Here is a 23,545-nt window from a genome sequence, read left to right as displayed (position 1 = left end):
GGCGGCGGCGGTGGCGGCGGGGCGGCGGCGGCTGCTGCGGGCGGCGGGGGCCGCGGCTGGGCGGGCGCGGGGCCGCGGCGGGCTGTAGGCGGCGGCGCCATGGAGCGGCCCGGGAGCGCCGAGGGGGCCTGGGCCGCGCTGCTGGGCCGGCAGCACCCGCAGGTACCGGGCGGGCCGGGGCGGGGGGGCCGCGCGCGGGGCCGCGGTGACGGTGCGGCCGTGCCCGCAGGCCCGGGAGTTCTGCCCGGGGGTGAACAACCGGCCCTACGTGTGCGAGACCGGGCACTGCTGCGGGGAGAGCGGCTGCTGCACCTACTACTACGAGCTGTGGTGTGAGTGCGGGCACCGCGGAACGGGGGGAGCGGAGCTGCCGCGGGGGTCGAGGGCAGTCCGGGGGTTTGGGGAGCCCAAGGGCTCCGAGGGGGTCCTGCGGCTCTGGGGGGGGCTGAGTGACAGCGGGGGTTCCAGCGGGGATCGGGGAGTCCCGGGCGAGCTGTGGGTCGAGGGGGGGCCGGGGGCTCCGGAGAGTCTGGGGGAGGTCGGAGGCTCCCCGGAGATGTGGGGACTCTGGGGGTTCTGGGGCCCGGGGGCTGCAGCCCGACGCCGGGGGGCGGGACTGTGTGTGAGGGTGACCCCCGCTTTGCCCCCCCGCCCCGCAGGGTTCTGGCTGCTCTGGACCATCCTGATCCTGCTGAGCTGCTGCTGCGCGTTCCGGCACCGCCGGGCCAAGCTCCGCCTGCAGCAGCAGCAGCGGCAGCGCGAGATCAACCTCATCGCCTACCACGGTGCCTGCCAGTACCCCCCCTCCGCGGGGGACCTCCGTGAGTGGGCACAGGGACCCCCCGCGCCCCCAGCCCTGCCAGTAACCTTCCTCCATGGGGGGTCTGTATGAGTCAGGGCACCCTGGACCCTCCTGTGCCTCCCCCAGCACCAGCATCCCCCCTAACCCCACATCCCCCTCCCCTGCCCCTCCCCATATCCCCTTCCCCCTGGCTTTTCCACTCAGGCCCTCCATTTCCCCCTCCCCAGCCCTGCCCCGGGCTCAGCCTTCCAGCTCCCTCCCCTCTGGGATCCCTTCCAGCCCTGCATCCCCCCAGCTCTGCCCCCTTTGCTCCCATGTCCTCTGGCATTCCCTGTACCCCCCAGCCCTGCCCCGTGCCCCCCCGGGTGCTCCCCTGACCCCGCTGTCCCCCCCAGGGCTGTTGGCCTCCTTCAAGCTCCCTGCGTACGAGGAGGTGGCCCAGCGCCCCGGGACGCCGCCGCCGCCCTACAGCCCCGGGAGCCCCTCGCTGTCCCCCGGCTCCTCCGGGGGCTGCAGCTCCTGCTCCTGCGGCTGCTCCTGCGCCTCCTCCCCCAGCAGCTCCTCGCTGTCGGCGCCGGGCACCGACGAGACGGACCCGGAGCCGGGGCCGGGCCCGGGGGGCAGCACCGCCGGCGGCTCCAGCAGCACCGGCGCCAGCTGGGAGCTGCCCCTGCCAGAGGAGCCGCCGGCCTGTGGGGGCCCCTCCAAACGCGGCCCCCTGGACTTCCCCGAGGCCGAGGCCGGCCCCTGCTCCTACACCGAGGGGGGTGAAGAGGGGGTGGGCGGTGCGGCCCGGGGGGAAGGCGGCCCTGGGCGGCACCGGCGGCTCACGGGGGACTCGGGCATCGAGGTGGGGCGGGGCCTGGAGGAGGAGGAGGGTGAGGCCGAGGGCTGCGGGGGGCCAGGGGGTGGGGGGGGCCTGGCTCACCTGCGCTGCCTGTCTGAGCCCCCCCGGGACCCCCTGCTGGGGTCTGGACTCACCACAGAGCCCCCGGGGGCCCCTCACCCCGACTGACCTCCACGGTGACCCCACTCATGGTGTGGCCCTGCCGGAGCCCCCTCCCCTCCAAACTGCTTCTGGGCCCCCCACCCACCGTGCCCTTGGTGCTGCTGCCTGGGGGGGCCCCATCGCCGCGGGGGGCCCAGGCAGTGGGGGTGGGTGGTCCTGGTGCGTTCTCTCACCATTAAAGAGACGTGGAGGTACCGGAGCCCTGGTGTGATGAAGGTGCTGGGCTGGGTTGGGCCCCCCAACTTATCAGGGAGGGGACAAAGAAACCCGCCGTGGCTTGGGGACATGGGGCTGAGCTGGGGCAAAGACCCCCAGCAGCACAGGGGACACAGCAACACCCTGACCCGGACAGGAACAGGCCATGGTCATGGAGGTTTATTGCAGAGGAGATGAGGGGGCTCCAGCACAGCCCCCCAGCACCTCCCCTGGCCCTGAGCTCACGGTGGGGGCACAGGAACCCCCCACTAATAGTCCTCAGCCATGGCGAGCACGACGAGCGCGGACCAGCCCGCGAAGGGGTGGCAGCCCTGCCCCGCCCCGTCGCTGTCCCGGTACTGCTCCCACAGGAACCCGGTGGCCTCGTGCTGCCGGAACATGTTGGTGACCAGGTTGTGGCGCAGCTCCCGGTACAGCTGCGCCGCCTGCTCGCGGTGCGGCCCCGCCGTGTGCGCGTACCCGTGGAGCGCCCGCAGCGCCAGGAAGTTCACGTTGACCCAGACGGAGCCGCGCCAGTACGGGGGGTCGTGCTCGGTGTTGCGCTGCAGGTACCAGGGGCTGTCGCGGGCGAGCGAGCGCAGCCCGAAGGGCGTCCAGAGCTTCGCCTCGCTGCGCATGGCGCCCAGCAGCGCGGGCAGGCGCGGGGAGTCTGCGCGCAGCAGCTGCAGCAGCAGCGGGAACAGGCTCACGTAGCCCAGCGCGCCCACGAAGCGCGGCCGCGGCGCCTCCCGCACCTCCCGGCGCAGCCGCGGGGCCGGCGGGGCCTGGCCGGGCACGGGGGCCGGGCGGTGCCAGCGCAGCGCCACGGCCGTGCTGTGGTTGCCGAAGTCGGCGAAGGCGCCGAGCTCGGGCGCCCAGTGGTGCCGCTCCAGCAGGGCGTTGTCGCTCAGCGCCAGGGCCATGTCGCTGTAGGGCTCGGGGGGCTCCCCCAGGCGCTCGGCCAGCGCCGCCAGCACGCGGGCGCCCAGCGCCATCCAGCAGCGCAGGTCCAGGTGCCGCTCCTGCTCCGACGGGTGCGAGGCGCGCGGGTAATCGTCCAGCCCCGACGCCAGCGTCTTGGGGTTCAGGAAGCGCTCGGCGTCGGCATCGCGGCCGCGCCAGCGGAAGGTGAGGGGCTCGGGGCCGGCCTGGGTGCGGTTGAGCCACGAGAACCAGGCGCGCAGGCGCGGGGAGAGGCGGCGCAGGTAGGGCAGGGGCGCGTCGGGCAGCAGCCGCTCCAGCGCCAGCAGCAGCGTCGGGGGGTTCGCCGTCTCGCTGTGCTGCAGCACAAACTCGGGGGGCACCCTGGCCCGCGCCTCGTCCCCCAGGATCTGCTCCCGCGGGATCCAGCCGTCGGCGTTCATGAGGTCGAGCCAGTGCGCCAGCACGTCGCGGGCCAGCGCGGGCGCCCAGCGGGCCAGCAGCAGCAGGTGGAAGCCCTCGTCCCACAGGAAGCCCCGCGGGAAGCAGGAGCGCGAGGGCGCGGCCGTGAACAGCACGGCCTCGGGGCCGGGCAGCGGCTCCGAGCTGCGCTCCGAACGCAGCAGGGAGCGGCCGTGGAAGAAGCCGAGCCCCCCCAGCAGCTCGCTGAGCGCGGCCTGGGCGAAGCGGCGCTGGGGGGGGGTCGCCCCGCGCGCCCCCAGCCCGAAGGTGTCCTCGAAGCGGCGCTCGAAGGCGGCCGCGTGCCGGGCCAGCGCCGCGCCCAGCGCCTGCCCCGCCAGCCGCCCCCGCCGCGCCCCCGCCGCGCTGCCCGACTCCAGCACCACCTCCAGCACCGCCGGCGCCTCCAGCGTCACCTGGTGCAGCAGCAGCTGCCCCTGCGGGGGCTCCCCGGGCAGGCCCCCCGTCCTGGACACCCCCAGGTAGTGGCGCCGCGGCCGCCCCGGCGGAGAGAACAACGAGGCTTCCCGGAGGCTCCGCTGGACCAGCTCCGTGAGGCGGTGCAGCCCCGGCACCCCCGCGGCCAGGAAGTTGTAGCTGAGGGAGACGGGGGGTCAGGGATGGGGGGCAGATGGGGTGACGGGGGGGAGGTGGGAGAGTCAGGTGGGGGGAGACACGAGGGAGATGAGGAGTCAGGGAGAGGGGGACACAGCGGACATGGAGTCAGGGGAAAGGTGGAAGAGATGGAGGAATGCAGGGAGGAGACATGAGGGGACACAGATGGGATGCAGAAGGGCACACTGGATATTAGGGAAAGGGGGGACATGGGGGAGATGAGGGAAGAGAAAAGGGGAGATGAGGGAAGAGAAAAGGGGAGGACACAGGGAGAGAGAGAGAGAGACATGGAGTCATGGAATGGGGAACAGAGGAGACAAAAGGTGGGCGGAGATGGAGGGGCCGTGGAGGGGTTGGGGGACGTGCTCCAGTGACTCACCTGGCGTATTTAGGCTCCTCCTCACCCTCCCCCGTTGGGGGCAGGAAGGTGAGGGTGAAGTTCCCGAGCTCCTCCGATGTTCCCTCCACGGCCGCCAGGCGGGTCCCGTTGTGCAGCACCGGCCGCAGCTCCCCCTGCCCGTCCGTGGCCACGTAAAAGAACAGGGACAGGAGCGGGGCCGGGCCTTTGCCCTGCGGGTAGGAGCAGGAGCAGGAGAGTGACGGAGGGTCCCCGGCATCCCAACGCCTCTCCCGCTCTCCCTGCGCTCACCTCCGTCCTCGCCGTGACCCTCCAGCTCCAGTCCCCGCCGTGGTCTCCCCCCGGCTGCTTGACGAACTCCGTCCTGAGCAGCAGCCGCCCGTCGCGGATCTCCTGCACGCCGAAGTTCTCCCCGTCGTGCATCACCCACCCGTACCGGGCCGGCCCGTCGCCGCTCTCGCACGTGTGCCGCAGGCCGCCGCCGTGCTGCAGCCACATCAGCCCTGGGGGGCGCGGGGGGTCAGGGGAGGCTCCCGGGGCGGCAGCGGGGCCGGCGGAGCCCCGGGGCGGAGCCCCCGCCCGCGCCCCCCTCACCGGTCACGACAGAGCGCGGGCTCCGCGTCTTCATCCCGAAGTACACGTGCGGCCGGTACGTGCCCCAGAAGTAGGTGGGCGAGGCGAGGGGCCCGGTGGAGCCGGGGGGGACGGCGGGGGGCGCGGGATGGGGGGTGACGAGGCGCGAGGCTTCGCTCCACCGGCTCCACTCGGTCGCCGCCGCCACGAGACCGAGCGCCAGCGCTGCCGCCGCCGCCGAGGCCACCAGCACCGTCCGGCCCCGGCCCGGGCCCCGCGGCTGCTGCTGCTGCTTCTGCTGCTGGCGGTGTTTCGGGTCCCGCTCCCGCGGCCGCTCCCGGGGCCGCTCCCGGGGCCCGTCCCCGCCACGCCGCCGCCGCTCCCCCGCCATGGCCGCGGGCGCGCCCGGAGCGTCAGCGCCGCGCGACGGGCTGCGGGGAGCGCCGCGCGCGCCCCCTGGCGGGCGGGAGGACCCCGCGCGGTTCTGTCCTCCCGGGGACCCCCGCCCGACCCAAAACCGGCCCCGAGGGGACAAGGACCCCCCCAGCATGCCCCCAACCCCGCCTTCCACCCAGTCCATGCTCACCACGCCCTTAGAAACCACTTCGTTATCTCCCTTGGTCAGCCCCATAGCTGGGGGGTCCCGGCTACACTGACCCCCCATCCGCCACCCCAACAGTGCCCCCAAAGGGACCCCAGCCAGGAATCCCCCAGCCTTTCCTAGGACCCCCACGGATGCCCGACCTCCCTGGGGACCTCCCAAGGACCCCCACTATGAACACCCAGTATCCCCTGGGACCACCCCTGGTCTACTCGAGGACCCCCATGGACCCCCACTATGAACACCCACTATCCCCTGGGACCACCCCTGGTCTCCTCGAGGACCCCCATCCTGCATCCCTGGCATCCCCTGGAAGCCCCAGGGTACTCCCAGACTCTCCAGGGCCTCCAAGAAACCCCCAGCTGCCCCATTGTCCCCCATGGGACATCCACCCTGCACCTCCCATCTCCCCAGGACGCCCCACATCCCCCCAGGAGTCCCCGTTAGATCCCGCCCCACCAGTAAGCGGTCCCAGTTGCAATCTCAGATCCCGGCCCGGCGCTGTCAGACCCCCATCCCCCGTGCCCCCCTTGCAGAGGTGGCCGGGACGGGTGGGGTGGGTTTATTGCAGGTCAGCCCTCGGGGCTGTTGCCCACGCAGGGCAGCCCCGGCACTCTCCAGCGGCGGGCGCGGTGCAGCCGCAGGGACAGCCACTGCTGGGGGCTGCCCGGGAGCGGCGGCTCGGCAGCGGCGCCGCGGGCACTGCCCGGCACATCGCCCGGCACATCGCCACCCGCGCCCGGCGGGGGCGGCCCCGGCAGCGGGACCGCCACCTCCAGGGGGTCTAGAACGGGCAGGGGGTCCGGGGGTGGATCCAGGGGGTGGGCGCCTTCGTCCGAGCCTGGGGAGGGATGGACGGACTGGGATACTGGATCCTGCTCCTGCTGGGACTCCGTGTCCCCGTCCTAGTTCTCATTCCCTGATGTTCCCATCTTCATCTCCACCCCCATCCTTGTCCCAGTCCCCGTCCTCATTCTTTCTCCATCTCCATCCCACCTCTATTTCAGTCCCACCCCCATCCCATCCCTATTTCATCCCCACCTCATCCCACTCCCCACTCCATATCCCCATTCCACCCCGCCCCATCTGCATACCTCCATTCCATGTCATGCCATCACACCCCACCCCACCTCATCCCACCCCATCCCACTCCATCCCATCCCATCCCATCTCCATCTCCTCCCCATCCCCATCCCCATCTCCTCCCCCTCCCCATTCCCATTCCCATCCCACTCCCACCCCATCCCACCCCATGCCCATATTCCACCCCATCCTCCCATTCCACCCCTTCCACGCCACCCCCCAGCCCACCCCGTCCCACTCCCGCCCCATCCCGGCTCTCACAGCAGCGCCGCAGCCCGGCCCAGCCGCGGCCGTGCCCGCCGCGCCCCCCGGGCTGCTGCAGGAGGCAGCGCACGGCCGTGTCCGTGTGGCGGAACACGCGCAGCGCCCGCAGCGCCTGCCGGGCCTCGGGGGCCAGCCCGGAGCGCTCCGAGCACAGCAGCTCCCGCACCGCCTCGAAGTCCCGCCGCAGCTGCATGGCCCCCTGCAGGCTGGGACGGGGCCAGGGTGGGCCTGGGACCCTCGGGACCTCCCCGGGACCCCCCCGCACCGCCACCGCATCCTGGGACCCCCACTGGGACCCCGGAACTGCCACCAGAGCCCCAGAACTGCCCACCAGGACCCCCGAGACCCCCACTGGGACTCCTTGAACTGCTACCAGGACACCCAACCTGCCACTGCGACCCCCGCCCTGTCATGGGACCCCCAGCACTGCCACTGAGCCCCCTGTTACTGCACTGGGACTCCTGAAACTTCCACCAGGACCCCCGGGACCCTCACCAGGCCCCCTGGCCCCACCTCTTGGACCCCCAGCACCGTCACTGGGACCCCCGCTCTGCCCCCAGGACTACAAAGGCGCCCCTGACACTGCCCCTTGGCTGTGGCACTGGGTGTGGAGCCCTGTCCCCAGTACCTGAACTTGATCCTGTGGGTGAGGATGTGGTCCATCCAGGCCTCCAGGAAGGCCGTGGTGACCCGTGCCAGGGTGGGTGCCTGGGCATCGCGGGGCAGGGCCTGTGCCCCCTGCAGCACCTGCCCCAGCACCGCCTGCACCGCGGCCGCCGCGTACGCGCTGGGGGTGCTGGGCAGCTCTGGGGGAGCACGGGGACCCCGCTCAGCGCTGTGACTCCCCACAGCCCCCCGAGCACCCCAACATGCCCCCAGCCCCCCGCACCCACCGGCGCGTGGCCCGAGCCGCCAGTGCCGGCCCAGAGGCATCGTCTGGTCAAAGATCTCGGCCGAGAGCCGCTTGCAGCTGGTGGAGAACATCTGGAGCACGTCCCCGGAGAAGAGCTGGGGCATGGCGGGGGACATGGGGTGACACAGGCACCCAGGGCACCCCTCTGCTCAGGACCCCCCACGCGGGTCCTGCCGTACCTGGATGTTGTTGGCCACTCCGTGGATCTGCCGGCACAGCTGGAGCTCCCACGGGGACAGGAGGAGTGGCTTTGGGGGGGTGTCCCCATCAGTGTCCCCCGGCTCTGGGAAGGTCCCACTCACCTGCAGTGCCAGCTGCTCTGTCTCTGCCTTCAGCACCTGGAGGGGAGCAGGAGGGTGAATCCAAGCCCCAGCCCCCGTGCCCCCCAGGCCCTCATACCTGCAGGTCTCCCTGGGTGAGCAGCAGGAACTGGGGCAGCGCCCAGGCCGCCAGGTACCGCCCGGCCCTGCCCGTCAGCCACGCGTGAGCCGCCGCCGCCGCCGCCAGACACCGGCTCAGCACCTGCAGCCGCAGGCAGGGACCCCCAGGGGATGCTGGGGGCAGGGGTCAGCACAGAGGGGACCCCCGTGCCCCCCCATGCACCCCAGACCCTGCTCACCGTGTGGGTGGGTGGGCAGCGGGCGCAGGCAGCGCAGGGCCAGCACCAGGGCTGGGAAGAGGCGCCGGAGCTGCTGCGCCGTGCGGCTGCACCCCGGCCCAGGGGGCCCCCCTGGGACCCCCAAGCACTTGTCTGACAGCCCCGAGCCCAGGGCACAGGTGAAATCTGGGGAGGAAACAGTCAGAAGCCCCCAACACTGCACACATCCCACGCTGTACCCCACACCTGCACCCTGGACCACAAACCCTGCACCCCACACCCTCACTGCATACCCCCCAGATCACCCCCCACTCCCTCATCCCATGCCCACGGTGTACCCCACACCTGCACCCCAGATCTCCCTAACGCTGCTCCCTAACCCTGTACCCCCGTCCCCCACCCCATACTTCCCCCAGCCCCCCGTACCCACGTCCCAGCTGCAGAGGATGCTCCGGCACATCAGGCGCAGGCAGAGCACCCCCAGCTCCTCCTGGCACTCGGGGGGCACACGGGCTGCGGGGGCACACGGAGGGTCAGGGCAGGGCAGGGATCCCCGCTGGCAGCCCCTGCCCCCCGTGTCCCCACGTACCCACGGCGAGCGCGCGGCTCAGCTCCTGCGCCGTGGTGACGGTGGCACTCGGGGTGGTGGAGGGGGTGCCCAGGCCGTGCCCCAGCGCGGCCCCCACAGCACCCCAGAGCAGCGGGCGGTATTGGGCGCCCAGCGCGGCGGCCGCGGGGCCGCGGGCGGTGTCCAGCCACCGCACCGACTTCCAGCCGCCCGCGCTGCCCGGGCGCGGCCCCGTGGGCTTGGGGCTCTCAGACACCACCGGCTGCCACAGGCTGTCGGCCGAGGCCACCAGCGCCCCCAAAACGTGTCCCGTCAGCTCCTCGTCCTCCAGGCACAGCTCCTGCAGCTCGGCCGCCAGCCCCGGCAGCGCGTCTGCTCCGGAACCTGCCGCGTCCGTCGCCGCGTCCGTCCCCGCAGCATCGTGCCCTCGCGGCCACGGCACCGCCACGTCCTCCCAGCACACGTGTCCGTCCCTGATGTCCCCACCCCGGGGCTGCAGGAGGGGCTGCAGCCGCTCGGCCACGGCCCGGCCGCGCTCGGCCGCCAGCACCCGCAGCACCCCGTCCACCGTGAAGGGAGCGGGGAGACCCCCGGGACCCGCCTCGGGGCCCAGCTCCTCCGCCAGCCCCTGCACCACGCGGTTGTAGATCTCCAGCCCCTGGAAGAGCTCAGCCAGGCTCTCGGGGGCTGGGGCGGAGGTCCCGGGGCGGCCGAGCGCCCGCAGGCACCCCTCAGCGTGCCGCCAGGCCAGGCGCGCGGCCATGAGCGCCGGCAGCAGCAGCGCCCGCCGCATGTGCGCCACGGCCTCGCGCCGGTGCCGCGGCAGCACCCGCAGCCACGCGTCCCCCCGCAGCCGCCGCCGCAGCGCGGCCCAGTGCCCCGCGTGCGCCCGCAGCTCCAGGCACAGCTCCCGCAGCGCCGGCCCCGCGCAGCCCCCGAGCCCCCCCGGCGCCGGCAGCGCCAGCAGGCGCCGCAGGAAGTCGGAGGAGGCCTTGAGGCGCCGGGCGAAGTCCCGGGCCAGGCGGAGCAGGTGGCGGTGCCGCAGCAGCGCGTGCAGGGCCGCCCCCCGCGCCGCCACGCGCTGCCGCACCGCGTCCTCCGAGAAGTCGCCGGTGCTGCCGGGACGGGGCCGCACGTGCCCCTGGAAGGTCTCGGTGCGAGGGTCCTCCCAGACGCGGAGGCAGCGGCGCAGCCCCGCGAAGCTCTGCTCCAGCGGGGTCACGATGGACGCGGCCTCGTCCTCGTCCTCGTCGTCGCTGTCGCCGTCGCCGCGCCGGCGGGGCCGCGGGGGCAGCAGGCGCCACAGCCCCGGGGTGACGCAGCTGCGCAGCATGGCCTCTGCCCGCTGCAGGGAGCGCGCCAGGGGCCCCCGCAGCCCGCCTGCGGGCATGGGACCCTCAGCGTGGGGCAGGGACCTCGCGGTGGGGCACAGACCCTCAGGTGGGGGAGCCTGTGCCCACAACCCCCTCATCTCTGCCACCCCAGCCCTGAGCCCCCCAGCCCCCTGGACACCCAGGGAGTCCCAGAACCCCATCAGGGTTTCCATAGTTCCCCCCAGTTCCCATATCCCGTTAGGTCCCACACACTATCCCCAGGATCTTCATAACCCACCGCGGTTCCCGTAGTCGACCCAGGACCCCACACCCCATTAGGGTCCCCACAGTCCCCCAGAATCCCATACCCCCTCAGGGTCACCACAACACCCCAGGACCCCACAGCCCCTCAAGGTCCCCGCAGCCTCCTGAGTGTCTCACCAGGCTCGAGGAGCTCCCCGCGGGCCGCCCCATCACCCGGGGCCGGCCGGGCCGTCAGCAGCAGCAGGATGAGGCCGCCCAGGCCGGCGTCGCCCACCTGAGGGGTGCGGGGGGCTCAGGACCCCCGGGCTGGGGCGAGGGGCGGGGCCACCGCCGATGGGGCGGGGCCATCCCCTTAGTCCCGCCCCTCCGCGCTGGCAGCGGCGGAGCCCTCCGCGCTGACCACGCCCCCTTCCGCAATAGCCACGCCCCATGTCTGACCGGTCACGCCCCCAGCCCTTTGGCCACGCCCCCTCCATGGCCGTTGCCATGGAGACGCCGCGCTGCGCGGGCCCGGTGCCCCCCTGCCCGCCCTGGTACCGCCCCGGCCCCGCCGCTCCCCGTGAGGGGAGTCCGGACCCCCCTCCCCGCGTGGCCTCACCTGCAGGCAGAGCTCCCCGCCGCGTCGCTCAGCGCCGCCGGCCTCCATGCCGGGCCATCCCGGGGGCGGCGGCAGCAAAGAGGCTTAGGCCGTGCCCGGGCTAATCCGGGGGGTCGGGCCTGGCTGGCCGACGGGAGGGGATCGGCGCGGGGGGCGGGACGAGCAGCGGGGAGCGGCCGGGCCCGCGGCCTCGGGGCAGGCGCGGGCGGCGGGAGGGGACGCGGAGCGCCGGTGCCGCTCAGTGCGGGCCCTGCGGGCCGCCGTCCTGCCCGCACCCAACATGGCAGCGGGGCGGCCTCAACCGGCGCCCTGCCCCACTTCCCGTCGGTGCCGTGACGCGCTTCCGGCGCGCGGGGCTGGCGGCGATGCGGGGCGGGGGCGCGGGCGGCACGCGGGACCGGGACGGGTCCGGGTCCGGGTCCGGGTCCGGGTCCGGCCCGGGCAGCTCCGCCTGCGGGGCCGCCTCCGCCGCCTGCCCCTGGGGCTGCACGCCCGGCCCCGGCGGCTGGAGCGGCGGTACGGGCCGGGGGGGCGCGAAGGGGGAGCCCGGGGCAGGGCCGGGGAGCGGGGCTCGGGCCGGCCGGGTTTCGGTTCCACCTCCGCCGGCTCACGGCCGCCTGCGCTCTCCGCAGCGCCCTTCTGCCCTTGGCACCGCCTGTCCGGCCTCGGCGACCTCCCGGTGCTGCCGCAGGGCCCCTCCCAGACGGTGATCCAGTACGAGGGGGGGGAGGTGTGTCTGCTCTGGGACGACGGTGAGTCGGGCAGGGGGTATCGGGGGTCCCGGTGCCCGGGAGCTGCCCCTCACGCCCTCCGCTCTCCCGCCAGGCCCCAGGCTGGAGGATTTCTACCAACTGGGGGATGATGACGAGGACGAGTCCGACACAGATTACGAGGAGCGGGATGAGTTTTTGGACGTTCCCCTCGCGGAGCGGCCCCGGCCCTACAGCTACTGCGGCTTCCGCAAATCCTTCTTGTGCGCGGAGCCGCCCGTGCCGCAGCCCCCCCGGACCCCCCCGAGCGCCCTGGAGGTGCGGCTGGACCGGCTGCCCACGCCCCGCTGGGCCCGGCTCACGGCAGAGGTGGGCAATTTCCCCCCCGCCCCCTCCCGCTCTCCAGGGGCTGGGGGGTCCTGGGCTGGCATCGCGAGAGGGGCCGTCACCGTGTCCTTCCCCCAGGAGGCGGAGAGGAACGCGCAGGAGCTGGTAGCGGAGGAGGAGCGGGTGAAGAGGAAAGCGGAGAAAAAAAAGCTGAAGAAGAAGGTGGGTGAGCCCTGGGGGGGTCACTGCCAGCCCCTGGCGTGCAGGCAGCTGCTGTCCCTGAGCCCTGGGGGTGCAGGGCCGGGGGGGGTTGGGAGGGCCTGCATTGCTATGATGGCTTCGTCTCTTCCCTTTACAGAAGCAAAAAGACCGGAAAAAACGGGAGAAACTGGGTCAAGAGCAGAAGAACAAGGAGAACACTGACCCAGTGAGTGACTTCTCCGACCCCCTCAAGCTGTCCTGGGGGTCCCCAGAGCTGGGGACTGGTCAGCACCACCTACACCAGCCACCCTTCTCCCTCCCTGTCCTTGCAGAGTCCCCCAGTCCCGAGTGGTCTCACAGGCACTGGCTCCCCCCAGGATGGTGCTGAGGAGGAGGGGGAGTGCACAGACCCCTCCCCACACCCTGAGAACTCCACAGCCCCACCAGAGGACACAGAGGGAGCAGAGGTGAGTGAGGCTCTCCCCAGGGGGCTGTGTGAGCACGGGGGGGGGTGTCTCTGGGCTCTGCCTGCCCACCCCCCTCCCCCCCAGGAGGAGCTGGACCTGAGCTGCACCTTCGTCTGCAAAGCGCGGGAGAAGGCGGGGGTTCGGCTGCCCACCCCGGGCAGGGAGCGGCCCCCCGGCACAGGGGACACAGAGCCGGGCAGGAGGGCACCGGAGAAGGGCAGTGGGGAGGGCCCTGCCCCCCCCCGGGTCCCCCAGCCCCCCGGCCCCAGTGCGGTGGAGCAGAGCCTGATGCTGGCAGGTCAGTGCAGGGACCCCCGGGGACGTGGCGGGGGTATGGGGGGGCTCTCCTGCTGTGCCAAGGGGGTTCTCCCTGCTGCTCTGGGGGTTCTGTGCGGGGGGGGCTCTCCCTGCTGCTCCCCAGCTCGTGGGGGGGCTGTGCCAGGGAGGTTCTCCCTCCTCAGGGTGGTCTGTGCTGGGGGGCTCCCTGCCCGGGGTGTTCTGGTCTGGGGGGTCTCTCTGTGCAGCTCCTCAGGTCCAGGGCAGCCCTGCCCTGGGGGTGCTGTGCAGAGCTCCTGGCTGGCACAGCTGCAGGCTGTTCCTAGGCCAGAGGACCCTGTCAGCTCCGTGCCCCCCATGCCCCCAGGCCGTGGGATCGCTGCAGCCCAGGCGGGCCGGCACGACGAGGCCGTTCGGGCCTTCAGTGCTGCCCTGAAGCTGAACCCCCGGGAGCACCGGTGAGTGGGGGGGTCCTGGGGGTCCTGGGTGTCCCAGGGTGGGGGGGCCGGGCAGCAGCGACCCCCCCTGTCCCCACAGGCTCCTGGGGAACCGCTCGTACTGCCTGGAGAAGCTGGGCCGATACGAGGAGGCGCTGGGGGACGCGGAGGCGGCGCTGGGGCTGCAACCGGGGTGGCCCAAGGGCTCCTTCCGCAAGGGCAAGGCCCTGCGGGGGCTGCAGGTACCCGGGGGGGGCTCCAGGGGCTGTGAGAGGGGCTGGGGGCTGAGGGCAGGGGGGCTGGAGGGGGCCTGGAGGGTGCCATGGCTGGGTGAGGGGCTGCAGCACACCAGGGGCGGCTTTCAGGAGGCTGTAGTGTGCCATGGGGTGCTATTGGGGCTCAGTTGGGGGCTGTGGGGTGCCAGTGGGGCTGGGTCAGGGCTGTGGGGATCTGGGGGAGCTCTGAGGTGCTATGGCTGCATGGGACAGGCTGAGGGTGCCAGAGTTGGGGAAGAGGATGAAGGAACCAGGTGTGAATTAGGGTCTGTGGGGTGCTAGGGCTTGGAGGACTGGGAAAGGGGCTGGGTGGAGGGCTGGCAGATGCCAGTGAGGCTGTGGGGTTTCCTGGGTTGCCATTTGGGCAGTGGGGTGCCCGTGGGGCTGGGTGGGGGGTTGTGGGGTGCTCTGGGGTGCCATTTGGGCAGTGGGGTGCCCATGGGGCCGGGCAGGGGGCTGTAGGTGCCCTGGGGTGCCATTTGGGCAGTGGGGTGCCCGTGGGGCTGGGTGGGGGGTTGTGGGGTGCTCTGGGGTGCCATTTGGGCAGTGGGGTGCCCATGGGGCCGGGCAGGGGGCTGTAGGTGCCCTGGGGTGCCATTTGGGCGGTGGGGTGCCCGTGGGGCCGGGCAGGGGGCTGTAGGTGCCCGCTGCCCCCAGCGCTACGCCGAGGCCGCGCGCACCTTCGAGGAGCTGCTGCTGCGGGATGGGGCCCACGCTGAGGCTGCTGCACAGCTGGAGGCCTGCCGGGCCCTGCTGCGGGTGAGACCCCCTTCCCCTGCCCCCCATCCCCTGTCCCCCACCCGCTGTGCCCCCCACACCTCAGCCCTGTCCCCCCACAGCAGCACAGCCGCCCCGGGGGGGTCCCCGTGTCCCCTTTCCTGCCTGAGACCAAGGAGCCGCCGCTTCTCCCCGGTAAGGGACCAGGGCTGGGGGGGCCCCGGGGGTGTCCCCGTGTGCCGGTGGGTGCTGACCCCCCTGGCCCCTCGGCAGGGGGGTGGGCGAGCGGGAGCTGCCAGCAGACAGGTGACACGAGTGGTGGTGGGGGGAGCACGGGAACCCCCACGAGAGACCAAGGACGGGGACCTGCCACGGCTGCCAGCCGCCTGACACTGCCACCGAGCCACCCTGCCAGGTACGGGGCTCCGGGGGGCTGGGGGGACCCAGAGCCCCAGTGACGTGGTGCTGGCTCTGGTGACACCGGGTGGCTCTCGGCAGGGACTGCTTCCCGCTCTGGGTGGGCAACGTCACCCCCCAGATCAGCGAGAAGGTGCTGCGCCGCACCTTCGGCCGGTGAGTGACCCCCGGGACCCAGGTACTGCCCCCCTGGGACCCCCGGCCCCCCAGCACAGCCCTGGTGTCCCCCAACCTTGTCTCTGTCCCCATTCCCTGGTGGTTCTGACCTGCAAGGGCAGCTTTGGGGGGGGTGTCTGTGGTGTACTTCCCCAGATTTGGTGGTATCTAAGCTTCCTCCAGCATTGGGGGTCTCTACTGCACTGCTTTGGGGTATTTGTAACTGTTTTCCTTCAGATTTGGAGATTTTTGATCCTCCTTCCTGTGGTTTTGAGGGTGTCTAGTACTCTCCCTCCATCTTGGAGGATTTTTCATGCTTTCCTGCCGAACACATTTGGGGGTGTCTAAGCCCCCTGCCGCATTTGAGGGTCTCTGACCCCCCACCCCTCTGGGTTGGGTATCTCTAACCCTCGCCCACCCCACGTTTGGGGGTCTGTGCCCCCCAGGTTCGGGGAGATCCACTCGGTGCGGATGCTCCCGGGCCGGCGCTGTGCCTTCATCAACTTCTGCGGGAAGGCAGCGGCGGAGGCGGCCTTTGGGGCCATGCAGGTGAGCTGGGGGGGCACAGGGGGTACCCCCGCCCTGGGACACCCCCCCCGGGACACCCCTGCCCTGGGACACTTCCCCCTGGGACACCCCCCCCGGGACACCCCCGCCCTGGGACACCCCCGCCCGCGGGGCCTGTCCCGGTGCCAGCTCCCCCCTGTCCCCAGGGTGCCACCGTGGAGGGCAGCGAGCTGGTGCTGCAGCTCAAGCACCCGTCCCACGCCACGCCAGCCCCCCTGCCCCGTGCCAGGGGGGGTCCTGCCCCCGGGGGGCTGCTCAGATGACCCTGCTCTGTCGGGGGGGCTGCCGGGGCCCCCCCCTGCACCTGCCTGTACTTGCCTGTACCTGCCTGTGCCTTGTCCCCACGCTGGGGGTGAGTGTCCCCTCTTCCTGCCTTGGGGGGGTCGGGGCCCCCCCGCAGCCCCTCGTGCCTGGTGGGGGTGGGCCCGGGCTGATCCCCGTGGCCCCTCAGGGATTTGTTTCCTATTTGGGTTTTATAATAAAACTGAGACTGTTGTCCTTCTCTCTGGCTTTTCCTTCCCTTGGATTGGTGCCTCCCCCCACCCCCCAGCCCTCCTTCCACCCTCCTCCCCTCTCTGCCCCCCCCCCAGTCCTGGACCCCACTATTCCAGCCCCCCACGTCCCCTTCCCATGTTGCCCCTCGCCCTCCCGTGTCCCTCCAGCCCCCCCCGGAATGTCACTTGCTGGTGACAGGAGCTTCAGGGTGGGGAGTGACAGGCGGGACATCAAATACAATTTGATTAATATGCAAATTGAGGGGGGGAGGGTCGGCCTCAGCCGGTAATTAATCACTGGTTAAAACAAATTAATGCCCGCGGCGGGAAGTGCTCGCCTGGAAAATGGGGGGATACAGAGTGGTCCCCGGGGGGGATCAGGGTTCCATAATAAGGTGTCGCCTTTATTGCAAATATTTACACCGGGGCCGATAGAAAATAAAATTAAAAAAAAAAAAAAAAAGAGACAAGAGAAAGATGAACAAAAAAAAATACCCAAAAATGGGTGCACCGAGGGGGCGGGGCCGGGCCGGGCTCGGCTCCGTTCGGGACCGAGGCGAGTGGAGCCGAACGGAGCAGTGTCGGCCCGGGCGGGGCCGAGCAGAACCGAGCGGGGCGAGTCGGTCCGAGCGGGCTCGGCTCAGTCCGCCACGTCGATCTCCTCCTCCGAGAGCTCGGCGGGCGCCGCGGTGCCGGTCCCGGCAGCCCCCGGGGGCTCGGGCAGCCCCGCCAGCTGCTGGAGGGCGGCGGGGGGCAGCGCCTGCAGCGAGGCCACGTCCGCCCGCAGCTCCTCCAGGTCCCGCTTGAGCTTGGCGCGGCGGTTCTGGAACCAGGTGATGACCTGGGCGGCGGAGAGCGCCAGCCGCGCCGCCAGCGCGTCCCGGTCCACCGGGGAGAGGTAGCGCTGCCGCCGGAACCGCTGCTCCAGCTCCCGCAGCTGCTGCGCCGTGAACGCGGTCCGGGACTTGCGACGCTTCCTGCAGGGAGGGCGCGGGCCCGGGGCGCCCGGCGGGGACGGACCTGCGGGGACAGCGGGGTCAGGGCACCGGCACCGGGCACGGGGAACGGCCCCGCAACCCGCGCCGGCACTGGGGAATAGCCCCGGGGCGCCCGCCAGGAAGTGCCTGCGGGGACAGCGGGGTCAGGGCACCGGCCCCGGGACCCGCACCGGGCACGGGAAACGGCCCCGAGGCGCCCGGTGGGGAAGGACGTACGAGGACAGCGTGTCGGGGCCCGGGACCCGCACCGGCACCGCCGAGCCCCGCAGAGCACGGCGGGGCCCGACCTGCGGGGACAGCGGGGTCAGGGCAAAGGCAGCGGGACCTGCACCGAGCAACGGGTAACGGCACGGGCGCCTGCACCGGGCCCGACCTCTGGGCATAGCAGTGTCAGGGCAGCGGCACCGGTAACGGCACCTGCACCGATCGCGCCGAGCCGCGACCGGCACGGCGGGCGGACCCCGGCTCCGCCGACTCCCGGTCGAACGGAGACGAACCGGCTCGGGTCGAGCCGGAAGCAGAAGAGCCGTGCCGTGCCGTGCCGTACGGAGCCGAGCCCAACAGAGCCGAGCAAACCAAACCACGCCCGGTGCCGGGAGTCGGGAATCGGTTCCACAGCGGCCTCGGCCGCGTCGAAGTCGCCACCGCTGCGCCCGTGGCTGAGCCACCCGTGTCCTGCCTGCGGCTGGTCCGGGAACAGAGCAGGGAGACGGGAGCGGAGCGAGGAGCCGGGAGCCCCCGGCGGAAACCGAGATCCTCCTCTCTACGATTCCAGGAGACTTGAGGCCGTGCTGCTCCCTGCATCCGATCCCGTCGCCGCTCTCGGCTCCGGTGCGGCCGCTGCTGCCGGTATCGATGTAGAGAGCACCCGGTGAGACGCGGATCGCGGCCCCGGCTACGGCTCAACGCCGCCAGCGGGGTCCCGGTAGCGGCCCGGGTCCCTCTCCTGCTCCCGCTCTCGGTCCCGTTCCATCCCTCCTCTGCCGGCGGCACCAACCCGCCTCTCGGTAACGCGGCTCCCGGGATCACCGTGCGTCCCCCGGTAACGGCGGTGACCCCCGCGGCCACCTATAGTGGGAGCTCCGCTCCTCGGGACCCCCGATCGTTCGGTACCAGAGCCCCGGGCCGTCTCGGCCGAGTCCCGCTTGAGTTGGGACTGTTACCGGTTCGTCCCGGTAACGGGCTTTACCGCGGTCACGAAACCCCATCGCTCCCGTCCGTCAGTCCGGTAACAGGACTTTCCCTTCGCTCTTGGAGTCCCGATCGACACCGTTTCTGTCCGTCCGTCCCGGCAACGGGGATTTACCCCCGCTCCAGGAGCCCTGATCGCTCCCGTGTCCGTCCATCCCTCGTAGCTGCGAAGAGGGATTTTCGTTCATCACGGAAGCCCCGGGGCGGTTCCGGCCGTGTCCGTGGGTCCGTCCCGGTAACGAGGTTTTTACCTGAGTTACCGGCACCTCCCTCTGTCCGTCGGTCCCGGCTCGTTCCGCCGTTCTCCGCTGCCAGTTTGCAATCGGGTTTTGTTAATTCCTAGATTCCCGCTCGGCCGTGTCCGTCTGTCCGGCCGGTACCGGGGCTTCACTCCGCTCTGGGAGGCCCGATCGCACCCGAGTCTGTCCGTCTGTCCAGTAGGCAACGGGGTTTTTTCGTTCTTTTTTTTTTTTTCCATTTCCGTGTCTGTCCGTCTGCCCGGCCGGTAACGGGGATCGCTCCTGTTTCGGTCCATCTGTTCGCCCGGTAACGGGATTTTTTCGGGTTTTTTTTTTCGATTCCGGCCGTGTCCGTCTGTCAGTCAGGTAACGGGCGTTTTTACCTTAATTCCCGGAGCTCCGATCGACCACATTTCTGTCCGTCCGTCCACCCCAGCAACGGGGATTTTTTTTCGCCCCCTTTTATATCAGCCTGTCTGCGGGATTTTTCGTTCGTTTATTCCGTTCCCGGCCGTGGCCGTCCATCTGATAACGGGGGCTTTACGTTAATTCCGGGCGCCTCGAGCCGTCTCCGTTCTCTCCATCTCTCCACACGGTAGTGGGTTGGTTTATTCGTTAATCACGGACCCCACTCTGTCTGTCCACCCTGTACGACGGTTCGTTAATTACCGGAGCGACGCTCCGTAATTAGGGAATTTCTTTCCTTTATCTACCGGAGCCCAGCTCTGCCCGTGTCCGTCTGTCTGACCGGTAACGGGGTTCGGTTACTCACGGGAGCGCTGCTCGGTCGATCCGTGTCCGTCTGTCCGAAGGATTTTTCGTTACCGGCGGGAGCCGCGTTGCGCCCACCCCTGTCCGTTGATCACCGGAACGCTGCTCTGCCGCGACTGTTCGTCTGTCCGTCCCGGTAACGGTTTTTCCCCCGTTAATTACTGAGATCCTCTCTATCCGTTTCGGTAAGGGTGTTTTTATTTTTCCGTTAATTACTGGAGCCCCTCTCGTTCTCCCCGAGTCGGTCTGTCCGTCCCGGTAACGGTTCTATTCATTCCGGGCGGCGCCGCGCTCTGCCTGTCCGTGTGTCTGTCCGTGTGAGGGATTTGCCGTTAATCCCGGAGCCCCGATCGGTCCGTCCGGGATTGTCTCGGTAAGAGCTTGGTTTTTCCGGTCAGTCCCAGAGTCCCGATCGGTCCGCCCGTGTCCGTCTGTCCATCCCAGTAGGGGTTTTTGTTCCTTCCCGGCGGCGCCGCGCTCTGTCTGTCGGTATCCGTTTGTCCGTCCACCCGGTGAGGCCGAGCCCGGGAGCGGCAGAGCCGGTTTGTCCCCATCCATAACGGTCGGTCGCACCCGCCGGTACCGGGCCGCTGCGGGAGGCCGAAACCGGGCCAGAGCCGCCGTCCCCGCCGGGGCTCGGGGCCCGCACCAGGTTTCCGTCGCGTCCTGGCCCGATCCGCCGCTCGGCCCCCGCGCTCGGTCACGGTCACGGTCACGGCCCGGCGGGGCTCATCCACCGCCCGGTCCCGTGGCTCCCGGTAAAGCTGTCGGCGCCGTCCCGGCCGGTGCTCCCGGAGCTCCGGTGCCTCGGTGCCGGAGGCGGCTCGCCGGGGCCGGGGCTCGCTCTGGCTCCGGGTGTCCGGTCTCGGGGCTCTTCCCTCCCTCCGGGCAGAGGCTGCCGCGTGTCCCCGCCGCGCCAGGCGAGCGCCGGCGGCTTCCCGGGCCTCCCGGCTGCGCTCGCCCCTTCGGGACACGGAGGAAACTTCCCGGGACCGGGGACGAGGGGCATCCCCAGCCTCCCCACGGCCTCCCCCGCCGCCCGCCGGCCCCGCCACCTGCCCGGTGCCCGCTGCCCAGTTCCCGGCGCCCGCCCCGGTCCCGGCGGAGCCCCCCCGCCCTGGTAGCCCCCCGGTCCCGGTACCTCCGGCTGCTTGCAGCATTCCCAGCTCCAGCCCCTGGAAGGTTTTACTGGCGAGTTCCTCCAGCGCCCAGAGCGGCGAGGCCGGGGCGCAGCCGCCGCCGCGGGGCCCCGCCGGGGCGGGGGGGGCGGCGGGACCGGTCCCAGTCCCGGGGGGGCTCCCGCCGCGGGGGCGTCCCAGGATGTCCTCGATGCCGAAAGGGGTCAGCGGTTTGGTGGTGTTGGCAGGGGGCGGGAGCCGGTCCAGGGGGCTTCGCCGATGGCCGCCGACCGCGGCGGGCAGAGGGGGGGAACCGGCCGCCTCCCCCGCCGAGGTCATGCCGGACCGGGACCCGCGCCGGGACGGGGACCCGCCGCCCCCCACCCCCCCCCAGCCCGCGATCCCCGTTCCACCGCCTTAAAGGCCCGGGATACCGGGAGGAGGAGGAGGAGGAGCCACCGACGCCCCCCCCGTCTAGGGGGGGGACCGACCCCTCTCCGCCACTACCGGGGCTCAGCCCCGCACCTCCCCCTTGTTGTCTCCCCCATTTTAACCCACCCTGGTGGGTCCCCTCTGTCCCCTCCGCTCCCTCCTCATCCTCATCGTGGCTCTTACCCTCACCCAAAAATTTATTGGCTCTTTTGCTCTAAAATGCCCCATAAAAGCTCCGGGGCAGCGGCTGGGAGTGATTAAGCCTTTTCGGGTGGGTTTTGGGTTTCAGAGCCATAAATCCCCCCTCCCTCCCCACATTCCCACTGCCCTTTCCCAGTACAAATAGCTCCGGGATTTCGGCCGCTCGTAAAAATCCCGGGATGCCGCACACGCAGGTGAGGCCCGGCTGGTGAAGCCGCGTCCGGATTATCCGGCGGGATAGGGGCTGGGGGATGCCGAATGGTCCCTCCGGGGGGGCGATTCGACATCCCCCAGCCCCAATCCCGCCGGGTGTCCCCATGGATCCGTCGCTGGGATCGGGGACACGGCGAGGTCACGGGGGTCAGGGCGGTAATGAACCTGCGGACGATGAGGGGGAGCCCGGTGGGAGCACACGGAGCCGGGTTTGGGGAGCAGGTGCAGGGGGATCCGGCAGCGCCGATGCCGGGATTATGGAAGTGGGGAAGGGGCGGGGGGGTATGTGTGTGGATTTTTCCAATCTTGCTGACAAAGGCAGAACGCGATCTCCCGGCTGGAAATCGGAGTTTGACAAATTCAACCTTGAAATTTCCCAGCAGCCGGAGCAATTAAAGGCTGGCGGGGGGGGGAGGGAGGGGGCTCGGTTTGGGAGAGGGACACGGGGCCCCTCGCACGGCGGCGTGCCGGGCACGGCGGCGTTTGCACGGATTCCTCGCACGCGGCTTTTGTCCTCCCCGCCGGGCGCGGGGCGATGGCGGAGCTGCCGTGGCTGCACGTGCCGCCAGCTCTCGCCGGGGGACGGAGCCCGTCCCGGGGTGCAGGAGAGCTGTGACCCCCACTCCCACCCCCCCAAGGGAGCTGCGGTTGTCCCGGGCTCGGCTGGACCCCCGCGCGCCCAATCCCTTCGGACAGTACTGCTGTAACGAGGCCCCAGGCTCCCGGGGTGCCGGGAATAGGGGTCACAGCCCTTTCTGGGGGTCCCAGCCCCATGGGGAGCCCCTGGGCTCTGTTTTGGTTTAACGCTCCAGGACACACACGAGAAATCGCTGCCCAGGGTGATTCCATGCCCTTGTGCCGATCGGGAGTTGCGGCCGCCCACCCCCTGAGGAAACCTTCCCCCCTCGGAACATTCTGGCTCCTCTGGGGCCGGCGGGACCTCGGCGGTCGAGTGCTGGGCTGGGAGCGCGGGAGTGGTCCCACCGGGCTGGGGCGCGGGTATCTGCAGGGACCCGGCAGATCTCCAGCAGTGGTGCTCGCCCTGATGGGGGGGATGTCATCTCCACCCCATCGTTCCCCCTCCCCACCTCCATCGCACCCACCCGTTGCTCCGCAGCACTTGGGGCGAATCCCTGCACTCAGGGCTGCTCCCAGATCGTGGCGCTGGCACCCCCAACCCTCCACTTGTGTCCCCCGAGGTGCTCCCCGAGGTGCTGCCGGGGCGGGCTGAGCCCCCCGCGCCTTGCCCGACCCCTCCGGCCCCTCCCGGCGGGGGAAGCGCCGGCTCCGGCTGTCGGGAACACAGGATAGGAAACGCTTTTCACCCCAAACCAGGCCACAGGGTGGGAACAAAACGAGCCCTCGGGGGTTATGCAGGAACACAGGAGCTTCCTGCGGAGCCGGGCGAGTGCCCGGCGCTGGCCGGGTGCCCGCGGCCAGAGGGGACGGTGACGGGCACGTCCACGGGATGGGACCGGGGGCACCCCAGGGCACTGCACCCGTGTGGCACTGACAGCTCCCACCCTGGGCTGTCCCTGGGAGGCCCTGGGGGTCTGGGACGTAGGGTCCCACCGCCTCCCAGACACTCACACCCCGTCCCCAGCTGCTGTGCTGTGCCCTGCACCCACCACGAGCCCACCGGGGCACGGGGGGGGGTGTTCACGCGGGTGTGTTCACGTGGGTGTGTTCACATGTACGTGTGTTCATGTATGTTTGTTTATATGCATTTTCACGTGTGTGTTCACGTGTGTGTGTGTTTATATGTGTTCACGTGTGTGTGCGTTCACATATGTGTGTGTTCACGTGTGTGTGTTTATGTGTGTTCACATATGTGTGTGTTCACGTGTGTGTGCTTATATGTGTTCACGTGTGTGTGTTCACATATGTGTGTGTTCACGTATGTGTGTGTTCACATGTGTGTTCACATATGTGTGTTCACATATGTGTGTGTTCACGTGTGTGTGTGTTCACGTGTGTGTGTGTTTATGTGTGTTCACGTGTGTTCACAGATGTGTGTGTTCACGTGTGTGTGTGTTTATATGTGTTCACGTGTGTTCACAGATGTGTGTGTTCACGTGTGTGTGTGTTTATATGTGTTCACGTGTGTTCACAGATGTGTGTGTTCACGTGTGTGTGTGTTTATATGTGTTCACGTGTGTTCACAGATGTGTGTGTTCACGTGTGTGTTTATATGTGTGTTCATG

The 23,545-nt window shown here is 70.6% G+C and overlaps 5 protein-coding genes across 5 annotated transcripts; 2 read left to right on the top strand and 3 right to left on the bottom strand.

Annotated features, from left to right (window-relative positions):
- The first annotated feature begins 99 nt into the window (after positions 1 to 99).
- Positions 100 to 2,004, top strand: WBP1 (WW domain binding protein 1). Its single transcript, XM_017839058.1, has 4 exons — positions 100 to 162; positions 230 to 332; positions 660 to 821; positions 1,198 to 2,004. The coding sequence occupies exons 1-4, from the start codon at positions 100 to 102 to the stop codon at positions 1,815 to 1,817; spliced, it is 948 nt and encodes a 315-aa protein (XP_017694547.1). The 3' UTR covers positions 1,818 to 2,004.
- A 167-nt stretch (positions 2,005 to 2,171) lies between these two features.
- MOGS (mannosyl-oligosaccharide glucosidase) lies at positions 2,172 to 5,323 on the bottom strand. Its single transcript, XM_017839053.1, has 5 exons — positions 5,239 to 5,323; positions 4,954 to 5,157; positions 4,651 to 4,862; positions 4,381 to 4,571; positions 2,172 to 3,983 (listed from the first exon to the last, which is right to left on the bottom strand). The coding sequence occupies exons 1-5, from the start codon at positions 5,321 to 5,323 to the stop codon at positions 2,276 to 2,278; spliced, it is 2,400 nt and encodes a 799-aa protein (XP_017694542.1). The 3' UTR covers positions 2,172 to 2,275.
- Positions 5,324 to 6,105: 782 nt separating this feature from the next.
- CCDC142 (coiled-coil domain containing 142) lies at positions 6,106 to 10,349 on the bottom strand. The gene is made up of 9 exons (XM_017839052.1): positions 8,981 to 10,349; positions 8,818 to 8,904; positions 8,413 to 8,577; positions 8,193 to 8,347; positions 7,973 to 8,131; positions 7,774 to 7,888; positions 7,509 to 7,686; positions 6,878 to 7,086; positions 6,106 to 6,374 (listed from the first exon to the last, which is right to left on the bottom strand). The coding sequence occupies exons 1-9, from the start codon at positions 10,347 to 10,349 to the stop codon at positions 6,106 to 6,108; spliced, it is 2,706 nt and encodes a 901-aa protein (XP_017694541.1).
- Positions 10,348 to 16,186, top strand: TTC31 (tetratricopeptide repeat domain 31). Its single transcript, XM_017839051.1, has 16 exons — positions 10,348 to 10,361; positions 10,717 to 11,069; positions 11,767 to 11,886; positions 11,960 to 12,213; positions 12,310 to 12,393; positions 12,530 to 12,598; positions 12,705 to 12,839; positions 12,924 to 13,137; positions 13,483 to 13,573; positions 13,653 to 13,794; positions 14,485 to 14,586; positions 14,667 to 14,739; positions 14,818 to 14,959; positions 15,043 to 15,117; positions 15,564 to 15,666; positions 15,831 to 16,186. Exons 1-16 carry the CDS (start codon positions 10,348 to 10,350, stop codon positions 15,945 to 15,947), a joined length of 2,088 nt encoding a protein of 695 aa, XP_017694540.1. The 3' UTR covers positions 15,948 to 16,186.
- Positions 16,187 to 16,818: 632 nt separating this feature from the next.
- Positions 16,819 to 20,834, bottom strand: LBX2 (ladybird homeobox 2). Its single transcript, XM_017839049.1, has 2 exons — positions 20,519 to 20,834; positions 16,819 to 17,198 (listed from the first exon to the last, which is right to left on the bottom strand). Exons 1-2 carry the CDS (start codon positions 20,832 to 20,834, stop codon positions 16,819 to 16,821), a joined length of 696 nt encoding a protein of 231 aa, XP_017694538.1.
- Between the last annotated feature and the right edge of the window lie 2,711 nt (positions 20,835 to 23,545).

This window comes from Lepidothrix coronata, unplaced genomic scaffold, assembly GCF_001604755.1.
Source record: "Lepidothrix coronata isolate B3197 unplaced genomic scaffold, Lepidothrix_coronata-1.0 Scaffold372, whole genome shotgun sequence".
In the NCBI taxonomy this organism is placed as follows: Eukaryota; Metazoa; Chordata; class Aves; order Passeriformes; family Pipridae; genus Lepidothrix; species Lepidothrix coronata.
Note: the sequence above shows the minus strand (reverse complement) of the source record. Positions and strands in the feature narration are given on the sequence as shown.